The sequence below is a fragment of the Ovis canadensis genome, chromosome 3 (assembly GCF_042477335.2).
Source record: "Ovis canadensis isolate MfBH-ARS-UI-01 breed Bighorn chromosome 3, ARS-UI_OviCan_v2, whole genome shotgun sequence".
NCBI classification, from domain to species: domain Eukaryota; kingdom Metazoa; phylum Chordata; class Mammalia; order Artiodactyla; family Bovidae; genus Ovis; species Ovis canadensis.
The window spans coordinates 226,214,284-226,227,384 of record NC_091247.1 but is presented as its reverse complement, the minus strand read 5'-3'; the positions used below and the strand labels follow the sequence as shown (position 1 = coordinate 226,227,384).

General features: G+C 49.7%; 1 protein-coding gene across 1 annotated transcript in view; it reads left to right on the top strand.

The window, feature by feature from the left end:
* The window catches only part of EFCAB6 (EF-hand calcium binding domain 6), a 268,456-nt gene that overhangs the window by 50,480 nt on the left and 204,875 nt on the right, over positions 1 to 13,101 (top strand). Inside the window, exon 6 of the mRNA XM_069581729.1 lies at positions 6,398 to 6,464. Within this exon, the coding sequence (XP_069437830.1) occupies positions 6,398 to 6,464 (67 nt within the window). The remainder of the gene's footprint in view (positions 1 to 6,397; positions 6,465 to 13,101) is intronic.

Genomic DNA, 13,101 nt, shown 5'->3' with positions numbered 1-13,101 from the left:
CTTTCACCTCCATCTCGTAAACTTTCTTCACACTGACTTGTAGGAAAACGAAGCAGCCTTTGCATTGGAATATCCTTCCCAGGTGGCTCAGTGGTAAAGAACCTGCCTGCCAATGCAGGAGACACAGGAGATGCGGGTTCCATCTCTGGGTCGGGAAGATCCCCTGGGGAGGGCATGGCAACCCACTCCAGTATCCTTGGCTGGAGAATCCCATGGACAGGAGAGCCTGGCGGGCTACAGTCCATGGGGTCGCAAAGAGTCGGACACGACTGAGCAAGTAGCACTCTCACTTTCAAAGGTTTGGACAGCATCTTTGAATTTCTGAAGATTAATGACAGCAAGAAACATAAAAAAAAAAAAAGCCTGAGGATTAAATAACGACATTTCAGACAAAAACGGAGATGGTTCATCTCCTACAGATCTCGACTAGGGAAATGCTAGAAGATATGCTACCAGCGAAAGGCAGGTGATCCCACGGAAACTGCAAGGCCCTCTGTGATCTGGCTGGCCTCCTGATGGGACTCTGCTGCTCTGCTCTTGTTCATTGTGTTCCCAAACTGATGACATTCTTTTTGCTCCCATCTTAGCACTTTTGACTGGTGGTTCCCAGCGTCTGCAATGCTTCCACCAGATAAGCCTGTAGGTCACTCCACCCACACTCTTGAGGCTAACACACAAGTGTGACTTTCTCAACATAGAACATGAGCTCCACAAGGGCAGGCAACTTTATCCATTTGACTTACTGATGTATTCCAAGTCCCTAGGAGAGTGCTTGGCACAGATCAGGTGCTTAATGTGCTTCCCAGGTGGCTCAGGGGTAAAGAATCTGCCTGCCAATGCAGGAGACACAGGAGACACGGGTTTGATCCCTGGGTTGGGAAGACCCCGTGGAGTAGGAAATGGAACCCACTCTGGTATTCTTGCCTGGGAATTCCCATGAACAGTGGAGCCTGGCGCGCTACAGTCCATGGGGTGGCAAAACAGTTGGAAATGACTTAGTGATTAAACAGCAACAACGAAGGTGCTTAATATATATTTATTGAATAAGAGGTTGCAAAAATACCAACTGAAGTGAAGTGAAGTGAAAAGTTGCTCAGTTGTGTCTGACTCTTTGTGACCCATTTATAGACCTAGGCCTGAATACTGGAGTGGGTAGCCTTTTCCTTCTCCAGGGGATCTTCCCAACCCAGGTATCAAACCCAGGTCTCCCCCATTGCAGGCAGATTCTTTACCAGCTGAGCCACAAGGGGAAGCCCAATGACAACCAGCAAACGACACCTATAGTCAACAGCCTGAATGACTGTCGTGGATGCAACACTGAGTGAAGGAGGAAGACGTGAACAAATACTTCTGTTCACATGTGAAGTTCAAACCAGACAGACTGAACTTTTTTGTTTAAGGATACATACCTAGGTGGTAAAATTATAAGAAGATAAAAGATAAATGTAAATGAAGATAAAGGTATGTCAAGGCTGTGCACTATCACCTTGCTTATTTAACTTCTATGCAGAGTCCATCATGTGAAATGCTGGGCTGGATGAAGCACAAGCTGGAATCAAGATTGCTGGGAGAAATATCAATAACCTCATATATGCAGATGACACCACCCTTATGGCAGAAAGCAAACGACTAAAGAGCCTCTTGATGAAAGTGAAAGAAGAGAGTGAAAAAGTTGGCTTAAAGCTCAACATTCAGAAAACTAAGATCACGGCATCTGGTCCATCACTTCATGGCAAATAGATGGGAAAACAATAGAAACAGTGGCAGACTTTGTTTAGGGGGGGGGCTCCAAAATCACTGCAGATGGTGACTAAAGCCATGATATTAAAAGATACTTACTCTTTGGAAGAAAAGTTATGACCAACCTAGACAGTATATTAAAAAGCAGAGACATTGCTTTGCCAACAAAGGTCCGTCTAGTCAAAGCTATAGTTTTTCCAGTACTCATGTATGGATGTGAGAGTTAGACATAAGGAAAGCTGAATGCTGAAGAATTGATGCTTTTGAACTGTGGCATTGGAGAAGACTCTTGAGAGTCCCTTGGACTGCAAGGAGATCCAACCAGTCCATCCTAAAGGAAATCACTGAAAGGGGTGATGCTGAGGCTGAAACTTTGGCTTCTTGGATCCACAGGACAGCCCCTCCCGTCGGTGGGCCGGGCCGGGCTGTGGTCTGTGTCACTGCCGTCCTTTGTCTCGCTGCGCTCTTTGTAAGAGCTCCAGTTACATGTTCTGTGTCTGTGCTACACTCTGCCTCATGGTTTCTGATGCTGATGCTTTGGCCACTTGATGTGAAGGGCTGACTCCTTAGAAAAGACCCTGATGCTGGGAAAGATTGAAGGCAGGAGGAGAAGGGGACAACAGAGGATGAGATGGTTGGATGACATCACCAACTCAATGGACATGAGTTTGAGCAAGCTCCAGGAGCTGGTGATGGACAAATAAGCCTAGTGTGCCGCAGTTCATGGGACTGCAAAGAGTTGAACATGACTGAGTAACTGAACTGAAAAGTAAATGATATCCTCCTAAGTGCTGGGAGAGTGGTTACTACGAGGAGAAGAGAAAATATTTAAACTGGAAAAGGGCAGATGGGGCCTCTTTGTGTTTGGCTCTAATTCTTTAAAACTTATTTTTTTTTAAAAATTGTGTTTATTTATCTATTTTTGGCTGTTGGGTCTTTGTTGCTTCATGAGCTTTTTTCTAGTTGCATCAAAGGGGGCTACTCTCTAGCTGTGATGTGCGGGCTTCTCACTGCGGTGGCTTCTCTTGTGGAGCACAGGTCTTGGGCACACAGGTTCAGTAGTTGCGGCTCCCGGGCTCCAGAGCACAGGCTCAGTAGTTGTGGCACACAGGCTTAGTTGCTCCGCGGCATGTAGGAGCTTCCTGGACCAGGGATCAAACTCACTTCTCCTGCATTGGCAGGCAGATTCTTTACCTCTGAGCCACCGGGGAAGCCCCAGCTCTCATTCTTAATTTGAGAAGTTGTTAAACAGGTGTTTGCCTCAATTGTAAGCAAACTATGCATATGTGCTGTCCATACTTTTCTGGGTCAGGGTTACATCTCATAGTAACAATTTAAAGCAATGAATTTAATAAACAGATGAGATGCAGCCAAAGAAATAAGTGAACTGGAAGATCGGTCAGAAACCACGAGGCCGAGTGTAGCACAGACACAGAACATGAACTGGAGCTCTTACAAAGAGCGCAGCGAGACAAAGGACGGCAGGGGCAGAGACCGCAGCCCGGCCCGGCCCGCCGACGGGAGGGGCTGTCCTGTGGATCCAAGAAGCCAAGTCTCCAGCAAGATTTAAAACAGAGGTGGGGGCAGGACCCCAAGGACCAAAAGATCCCAAAACAGTAAAACGGGGACTTCCCTGATGGTGCCGTGGTTGAGACTCTGCTCTTCCGCTGCAGGGGCCCAGGGTTTGATATTCTGGTCGGGGACCTAAGATGCTGCGTGGTGTGATGCGGCCAAAAAAAAAAAAAAAAAAAAAGCCAAAGGGCAACACTTACACAAAAGTGACTTTTCAAAAATAATCTGTCGATTTACTTCTTTCTGGCTAGCTGGGTCTTCGTTGCAGTGCGCGGGCTTCTCACTGCGGTGGCATCCCTGTCGCCGAGCACGGGCTCTGGGCCCACAGGCTTCCATAGCTGCGCCTTTCGGACTCAGCAGTGTGGCGCCACGGGCTTAGCTGCCCTGTGGCATGTGGAGTCTTCCCGGACCAGGAATCAAACCTGTGTCCCTGACATTGGCAGGCAGATTCCTATCCACTGTGCCACAGGGAAGTTCAAAAGTGACTCTCGAATGGATGAAAAACTATGATGTGTTAGAAGACCATCACTTTCTTCCTAGGACTGTTGATCTAAAGAAAGCAGTTCAGTTCAGTTGCTCCATCGTGTCCGGCCCTTTGCTACCCCATGGACTGTACCCGCCAGGCTCCTCTGTCCCTGGGATGCTCCAGGCAATACTAGAATGGGTTCCCATTCCCTTCTCCAGAGGATCTTCCTGACCCCGGGATCAAACCTGCATCTCTTGCATTGCCATCTGAAGAGGGGCCCTTTGACAAGTATGCTGGTTGTCATTTCCAGAGCAATTGCTACAAGATTAAAAATGGACTGTGTAACTCCCAAACTCAAAAAAAAAAAAAAAAGGCACAAAAACTGAATGATAAACATTAGATCAACCCAAAAGAAGGCAAGAAGAATCAGAAGAAGCAGGACAAATGGAAATCCTGAAAATATCAGTAATGAAAATAAATATTCCATTTAAATGTAAAGTCCACAAAAGAAAAAGCTAAACATAAGTTTATAGGAAGGTTAAAAGTGAAGAGATTTAAAAAGACATACCATTCCAAGAAATACCAATCTAGAGAAAGCTGGAGTCACTGAGTTAGTATCAGGTAATAGATGGGGCTCCCTTGAAGGAGACAGAGATGGAGTTTGGGGTGGCAGAGGAACTGCCTTGACCAAATGCAGAGGCAGGAGGAGGAGGGAGCAGGGGGGGCAGCCTCCCTGGGCCCCTGGGGCAGCTGATGGGGGGTACGCAGGTATGTCTACCTTTTACTCCTTAAATCTGAAACATATGCTACCTGTAGTATTTTGTATCTCTTCAATACCTAATGAGAACAGTATTAAATATATGACATTTAACAGAGAATTGTAAGGCTGGATTCCTGGTTTCATCTTTAACTTGGGTCCAGCACTCAACTCCTCTGAGCCCATTTCGTTCTATGTAAAATGAAGTTAATTTCCCTTTAAAGCGCTCCAGTGTCTTCCCCTCATCCCACTGTGAAGTCCAGGCTCCTCATCAGGGACCCCCGCACCGCCGGGCTGGTGCCCGCCTCCATCTCTGAGCTCACCCCGTGTTCCTCTGCCCTGCTTAGTGGGCTCTGATCCCCCAGCCCCCACAGTGCCAGCCCTGGAATGTGCCAGACCCCTGCCGCCTCTGGGCTTCCTGCCGCTGCGTGCTCCCTTTGTTTGCTCAGAGAGCTGTTCCTCCGAGAGAGTGGCTCCTGGCTCCTCAACGTGTGGGTCTCTATCCCAATGCCCCATTGTCCACCCTGTCCAGGAGACGGGCCTTTCCTTCTTACCCTGTCTCTCCCCGACCCCACCTGCACCGCCTGCCTTTATTGTCTTCACAGTACTTCTTATTACATCAACTTACCAGCAAAGGTCCGTCTAGTCAAGGCTATGGTTTTTCCAGTAGTCATGTATGGATGTGAGAGTTGGACTATAAAGAAAGCTGAGTGCCAAAGAATTTCTGCTTTTGAACTGTGGTGTTGCAAAAGACTCTTGAGAGTCCCTTGGACTGCAGGGAGATCCAGCTAGTCCATCTGGAAGAAAATCAGTCCTGAATATTCATTGGAAGGACTGATGTTGAAGCTGAAGCTGCAATACTTTGACCACCTGATGCGAAGAGCTGACTCATTTGAAAAGACCCTGATGCTGGGAAAGATTGAGGACAGGAGGAGAAGGGGATGACAGAGGATGAGTTGGTTGGATGGCATCACTGACTCAATGGACATGAGTTTGGGTAAACTCCCGGTGTTGGTGACGGACAGGGAGGCCTGGCGTGCTGCGGTCCATGGGGTTGCAAAGAGTCGGACACAACTGAGCGACTGAACTGAACTGAACATTGCTTATCTGCTTGCTTATTTCCTGTCTGTTTCCGTCACTGGCATTAAGCTTTTTCAAGACTGGAAATGGTCTTCTGCTCGACACGCTGTCCAGATCTGGGTGCAGGAGGCACTGGATAAATACTGTGAAGTGGCATCTGGTGTTCTTTGTCCCCGTCCTAGCCCCACGGTTGATTCCAAAGGGAGTCTGAAGCGGTCTATGGGTGGACAGAAGATGCAAAATCAGAGTTAATACAAGCAGATGGAGCCAAGCGGCTGGTTACAGACGTCCAGCCAGGCTCAGCCCTTTTCGGCAAGGCTCAGCGTGCACTGCGGCGTGAACGGGAGCCTGCAGGGTCAGAACGCGATGCCGCAGCCCAGGGTGGGGAGGGGCGGCAAGGCCAGGTCACCCACGTCTGAAGACTGGGTCTCCACTTCCCCATTGCGACCTTCGGCCTGCCCAGCCTCCTCTGTAAAGCGGGATGTTCGCTAACCCATGGAATGAGGCCTCATGGAGTGCAGGCCATAATTAACTCAGTCCCTGCACCTCCATGGGAGGTGTCGATGTTGTATTTCATTTTACGGAAGAGGGGCCCCAGGCCTGGAGAAGCTAGGTAACTTGCCTGAGTTCACACTTCTGGCAAACGGTAGTGCATAAGAAACACCTTGCATTTAAAAATATGCAGTGTAGAAATTCTTATCATTTTCATCTCTGTGTGTCCTATGTAAACGTTAATTCAATGAAAACGTGCTAACAAGAGGTTTTTAATTGTTGTCTTTAAGGGGAGGTGAGAATGAAATGAATGGCTGTCGGACGTTAAAAGAGCTCGAGGCCCAAGTAGGAGAAAAGGTAATAGAGATCTTTCAAAGTTCTTCGGCGCCCCCCAACCCTACCCCCCACCTGCCCCCCCCCACCCCCCGCCCTGCCGCTTGTCAAAAGTAGCTGCTAGCAGAGGGAGCTGATGGAGCTGATGCAGAGTGAGCTGGGTCTCGTCATCTGCGCTCTCATGTCAAAGTCGCCCGACTCGATAGATGGCGTGTGAGAGCCCGCGTTCCCTCGCCTTCGCCCGCTCGGATGGCGTCGTCTGTGAGGAACCGAGCCGGCAGAAGTCCTGGAATGTTAATTACCTTTGCTTTAACTTTGGATCATCATCCGCACGGTGGCCCTTCGGTTTCTGTCTACAACCGAGGCAAGGTTTTCTTTAGAATGAGAAAACTGTTACTTTTCAGCAGTAAGTGCCAATCAAGAGCAGCATGGTAAAAATAACCAGAGCAACGTAGGGAGATAGACATTTATGTATGGAGTAATTTAGCCACAAAAGCTCCCGCGTGTGTTTAGGAAGGAGCATGTAGCTTCGTTCCTGTTCGCCGATTACAGGTGGATAGCAGGGCACAGCTCGGGAGGGGTGTTCACAGCGTTTAGGGTTGGACTCAGACCCCTGTTTAAGATGCATGTGAGCCTGCTCAGTTACATGAGCAGTTTGAGAATCATAGTTTAATTCACTTGATTCAATATGTTGGTTAGAAATGTGACAAATTTTCTTTCCTTTTTGAACTCTTCTGAGATTTTCATACGTTTCCAAATCAAACAGAGCCAGAAACCCACAAAATGTTTGTCTAAACCCCACAAAATGTTCTCCCGGCTTGTGCCGTTAACACCAGAAATTCATCTTAGTGTGATAAGTTTTCAGCATTATGTGCTCCCAGAAATCTGCTTTCTCTGTCGTTTGTATCAGTAGGAACTCTGGTACAATCACTTGCTGCTTCCATTGTCGTTCACTTGTTATTCTGTAAGAGATACATAACACACTGGATATTATTTATGGTATATGTCCTCAATTTGTCTCTTCACAAACTGTGTTAATCATGAAATTATCCCGGGACAGTCAGCTGTTTACGATGGGCATCCTGTCAACTTAGATGCCGTTGTGGATCAATAATGTGGCTTGACGGTTAGGGGAGCTGTGGACACAGGTCCGGCTTGTAAGTTACTGAAAGTGAGGCTTCCAAGAGGAAAGCTGGAGGGGACTTCCCACTGGCTGGCTGTCCTTTCATCTCAGCTGTCTTTTCATCCCAGCCTCCTTCCAATAAAGCCCTCCCACTAACAGTGAGTTTCAACCAGGGCAGTTTTCGGCTGGTTCTGGAGAGAACAGAAAGGTGACACCCAGGGCTGAGCAGGTGGGGGAGGGGACGCCTGCTCCCTGGCTCTCCCTGCCGAGCAGTCAGGCCCACGCAAGCTGGAGCCCCAGCTCGACCGGCGACCCTGGCCCTGGGCAGGCAGGTGGCCTGGGATGGGCTCTGCCATTTACCAGCTGGTGGTCTTGGGAAAGTCCTTGCCATCGAGTTCCTTCATCCGTGGTTGGGAATAGGAACACCCATCTCGTGGTGCTGTTGTGTGGCTTAGAAACCTCCGGTATAAAGGGCCTGGAACACTTAGGCGATGCCATCTGTCATTATTATGGCGATTACTACAGTTTCCCTTGACGAACAGGTAGGAACTCATGAGTGTCATCCCTTCCCACGGAGCCCAGAATAAACAGAACAAACCCAATACCCTCCTTGGCTGCTGGCTGTGCAGGAGCGTGTTTCCAGCTGCCACTCGGGTCCTGCAGTCGGACCACACCTGAGCACGGGTGACAGAGAGGAACACCTAGCAATTAGTGAAAGAAGGCTGTCTTCATACAGACGTTGTCATTGCTGGGCGAGCCACACATTTGGGGAGTGAGAGATGCTAATGCTTTTGTTTTAAATATAAGTCCACGAGCCTCACTGGAGCCAAGAATGCATGCAAATGTCTCTTGTGAATTTTGGGAGCCAGACTTTGCTAAATGCGTGTGTGGTCTAGCCGTCCTAAACCAACAGGCAGTTAGCTGCTGGCACCCCAAACTGCCCGAACCCCAGTGCTTGTGTATCTCAATTGATTTCTTCTGCTGTGAGCTTGGTCTGATGGCTGGCTCCTCAGCCTTGCCCTAGTTCAGGTTCACTTAGGCCCTCCAAGGGGCTTCCCTGGTGGCTCAGTGGAAGAATCCGCCTGCCAGTGCAGAAGATGCAGCTTCAGTCCCTGGTTGGGAAGATGCCCTGGAGGAGGGCTTGACAACCCACTCCAGTATTCTTTCCTCGAGAATCCCTGGACAGAGGAGCCTGGTGGGGATATAGTCCATGGGGTCGCAAAGAGTCAGACATGACTTAGCGAGTCAACAACCATAACAACCAGACCTTCCAAACGCCCTAGTCTGGGACTCTACCTCCAACTGTATTTCCTCCCTATGAGTCTCCTGGGATTTCCCTGTAGCTCAGATGGTAAAGAATCTGCCTGCAGCGCAGGAGACTCGGATTTGATCCCTGGGACGGGAAGATCCCCTGGAGAAGGGCATGGCAACCCACTGCAGTATTCCTGCCTGAAGAATCCCATGGACAGAGAGCCTGGTGGGCTACAGTCCTTAAGGTCGCAAAGAGTCGGACCGAACTGAGCGAGTAACACTTTCGCTTCCCTTTCACTAGACCCTCCAGTGTCTCTTCACATTCAGTTGAACCCCAGGTCTCCCTGAGCCTCGTTTTCTCCCTCCCATCAAGGCGGAGATAGACAGGGTGGTCTCTGGGTCCAGACTCTCTGCCCTTCAGGGACTGTGACCCAGGGCTTCACGTGAGGAGGCTGCTGTCTGCGTCCGGGGGCCCCGTATCCGGGAGGAGGAAGCTCTGCACGCCCAGGTGGTCCCCAGGGTGCCATCCTCAGGCTCCGGGTCCGGGGTCCTGGTCCGATCTGCGCCCAGGTTCTGCCCCGTGGGCGCTCTGTGTCTGGTGGGCCCCCGCTTGCCCTCCCCTCTCGGCCCTGGCTTCTCCCGGGTCACGGAGATGACTGCGTCCCTGGGCTTCTGTGCCTTTGGTGTGGTGGGTGTCTCCTTGGCAGCTGTCAAGCTCCCTGGTCTGCAGACACCTCGTGGTCTCAGTCTGCTGGGAGGCAGCAGGGCTCAGTGGGCAGGACGCACCCTGGCATGAAGCCCCGTCTCTGCCCCTGCCCACAGGCCCTCAGGCCTGTCACTGCTCTTTGCCACCGTCTCTGAAGGCGAGGCAACAGCTCCGACCTGCCGGAGCGGCCACGAGAATGAGTGGGAGTCATGCCAGCGACGCCCTTGCGTACAGTGGGTGCTCGATAAATATCCGTCACTTGATCTGTCCTGCCAGGCCCTCCTGTAACCTTTCCTGTGGGAGCTTTACCCATCTCCAGGAGGCGGCCCATCAGCCACCGCCACCAAGGTGTCTGGTTGTCCTGCCTTTTGAGAAATGTCCAACTGAGCTGAGATGATAAGGAACTTCTCTTCTTGTCCAAGTCTGAAGGAGCGTAGATCAGGGTCTGCTCACTCACATCTCCTCCAGTCACCAGGAGGCGGCCAGCATTCCAGATCTGACACATGGATACTGCAATATCAGGGTTTTGGTTTTTTCCCAGCATGCCCTTTCTGCCAGTATGACTCTCCGTAAACACGGTGGAACGTCTCCTCACGACTCATAGCCCAGGGTCTTGTCCCCACACAAACCCGTCACTGGTGGTGGCGTTGCTCCAACCCTGGTCACTCCCTGGTGCAGTGGCTGGACTCCCTCCCCCGAGGCACGTGACCATGGGCTGGGGGCGGGTGGGCGCTAATATCTGAACAAAATGGAAGATGGAGGGTTTCGTTAGAAAGAGACGGGGTGAGCAGACGTCAGTGGCTTTGGAGAAAGTGACTGACAGTGTCTGCTTCAGCCACCCAGCAAAAGGACCCACAGGCTGGCCGGGCCTTAATCCTTTGGACAGTGATGTACATTTTTGGATTTTGCCAGCTGCGATACCAATAAGAGGTGGCAGAGACTGAGCATTTACTAGGAGCTGTTCCAAGTGCGTTACTGTGATTATATATTCAGTTTCCAGGAGAACCCCCTGGGGCAGGTGCTCTTGGGATCCCTTCTTGATGTGGAGGAAGCTACAACAGAGGCTGAGCAGTTGAGCCCTGCGTGCACAGCTGGGGACAGAGGAGCTGCAGTTCCTGCCTTGGCAGCTGGCTCTGGGCTCCTGGCTGCTAATCACCAGCCACCCTGCTTCTCAAGGAGGCCCTTTAGGAAAGGCAGTGACATGTCGTTTGTGTGTGGGTGCGTGTATAGTCAGTGCTGTCCGGCCCCGTGGACGGTGGCCCGCCAGGCTCCTCTGTCCCTGGGATTCTCCAGGCAAGAATACTGGAGTGGGTTGCCATCTCCTCCTCCAGGGAATCTTCCCGACGCAGGGATCGACCCCAAGTCTCCTGGGTCTCCTGCATTGGCATTGGCCAGCAGATTCTTTGCCACTGTGCCAGCTGGGAAGCCCCAATACCTCGTTTGCCTGTAGCAAATGTGACTCTTGCTTATGCCTGGAGGTGGACCCGGCTGGTCCCGGAGAAGCCTCCCTGATCACCGCCGTATGAACGAGCGGAGGTTGTTTGCTAACCCCAGAGTTGCGTTGTTGGTTGTGTGGCATCCACTTCAAACGGGCATTTGGGAGTTTTCTTTCCCTTTCTGCCTCTGGCCTCCTGCCCATCTCGCACTCGTTCCCAACTCCTCAGTTGCTTACGTTCCTGTCGGCCCTGCGGGGCCCTAGCCTGTCCTGCAGCTGCGGCAGCACCCGAGAGCTAGAACTTAGTTCTCCACCGGCTTCAGGTGAGGACTCTGTCAGGACAACAGGGCCAGAGCCGGGCTGCAGGGCATTGCCAGGGCAACCACGTTCAGGTCTTTTGACCCTGTTTCATCTTTCATCAACTCCTGACATGAGCGTGAGGTGGAGGTCAAAGAAGGGGCGAGCAAGGGAAGAGAATCATCTTGTCCTGCCCTTGAGCTGGGGGGTGGGCGGATGCTCCCTGTAAGTCGTGTCCTGGGAATGGCCAGGACACAGGAAGCTGTTCTCAGTTATGTAAGAACTTCAGTGTGTGTTTAGAAAGGTCACGACGAGTCTCCTCCCCTCCACAGGCAAGAAAGAAATTGTTTTAAATTGAAGACTAGAATTCAAGAATGTGTAAGACAGCAAAAAAGACACAGATGTGTAGAGCGGACTTTTGGACTCAGAGGGAGAGGGAGAGGCTGGGATGATTTGGGAGAATGGCATTGAAACACGTATACTATCATGTAAGAATCGAATTGCCAGTCTATGTCCGATGCAGGATACAGCATGCTTGGGGCTGGTGCACGGGGATGACCCAGAGGGATGTTGTGGGGAGGGAGGTGGGAGGGGGGTTCATGTTTGGGATCGCATGTACACCCATGGTGGAGTCATGTCAATGTATGGCAAAACCAATACAGTATTGTAAAGTAAAATAAAGTAAAAATAAAAATTTTAAAAAAAAGGGGGGGGGAAAAAACCAAAACAAAGACATGAGAAAAAAAAAAAAAGGAAAACTAAACACACCTCACCCAAAGCCCTAGGTCGTTGGCTCTCAGACCACATCACCACCCCATCAAGAATGCCTTTCAAGTCTGGGTGCCGTGATGTCAGAACATCTGGTCGACCCAGTCAGCTGCGATGAGCCTGTCTGTGGGACACCGAGTGAACTGACACGGGTTTTTATGGGATCACCCCAGTGCCTTGGAGTCGCACAGATGCAGCTCAGTCATTTCAGGAGCAATTAGTAAATAATTAGAGGCACTAAGCTGCTTGCTTGCTCGGTAATATCGTCACAAAAGTGAGGACATGCAAGTGATGGGTATATTCATTTTCTTAAATAGGTGGATTTTCTTAAAAAAGAGATTTAAAAAATTATCGCTTGAGGAATAAAGAAACAGTCGTTAGGATCACAGCCATTTCATAAACATACCTTAACATTAGAACACCACATTAGCACGCACGAATGTATCAGAATACAGCCTGTTTGCCTAATAAAAAGACTGTGTCAGGCTCAAAATGAGGCCATTTACTAAAACATACAAGGTTTTGGTTAATTCGTAATATTCTCCTAATCCCGCTTTTATCATCTCTCCTCCGGTGCACTTGGTATTAATTGCCTATTATAGCAGGTATTTGAACACATCTCCTCTTTCATCTGAAGAAAATATTAGCATATCGCGGGGCTGTTGGGACAGCTTGTATCTGAGGCACTTTCTCCTCCTGCAGAAAAGCCTATCAATCATAACCGAATATAGTGATTAATAATGTCACAGCTCTTGTTCCTGTGTCTCTGTGCAGCTAAATGAAGAGCTGTGCTTACATTTTGATCTCAAGCATTTCGCATAACAAAATAATCAGCTGCCATTTTATTTAAAAAAAAAGATATTGAAAATGCTCCTACCCCAGGACCTATTTTTGGTTACTCTATTATTAATTTACTAAAGGCTTCATCAGGAAAGTTAATCAAAGATGCTGTTATGTCAGAATTTATATTTTTTCAGTCTAAGTTTATCTTAAAAAAAATCTTTCTTACGTGTGGCAAGTCAACACAAGATTGCAGGAATAAATGTTTAAAATAGCACAGTGTGGGGGAGACGGGCCAGTG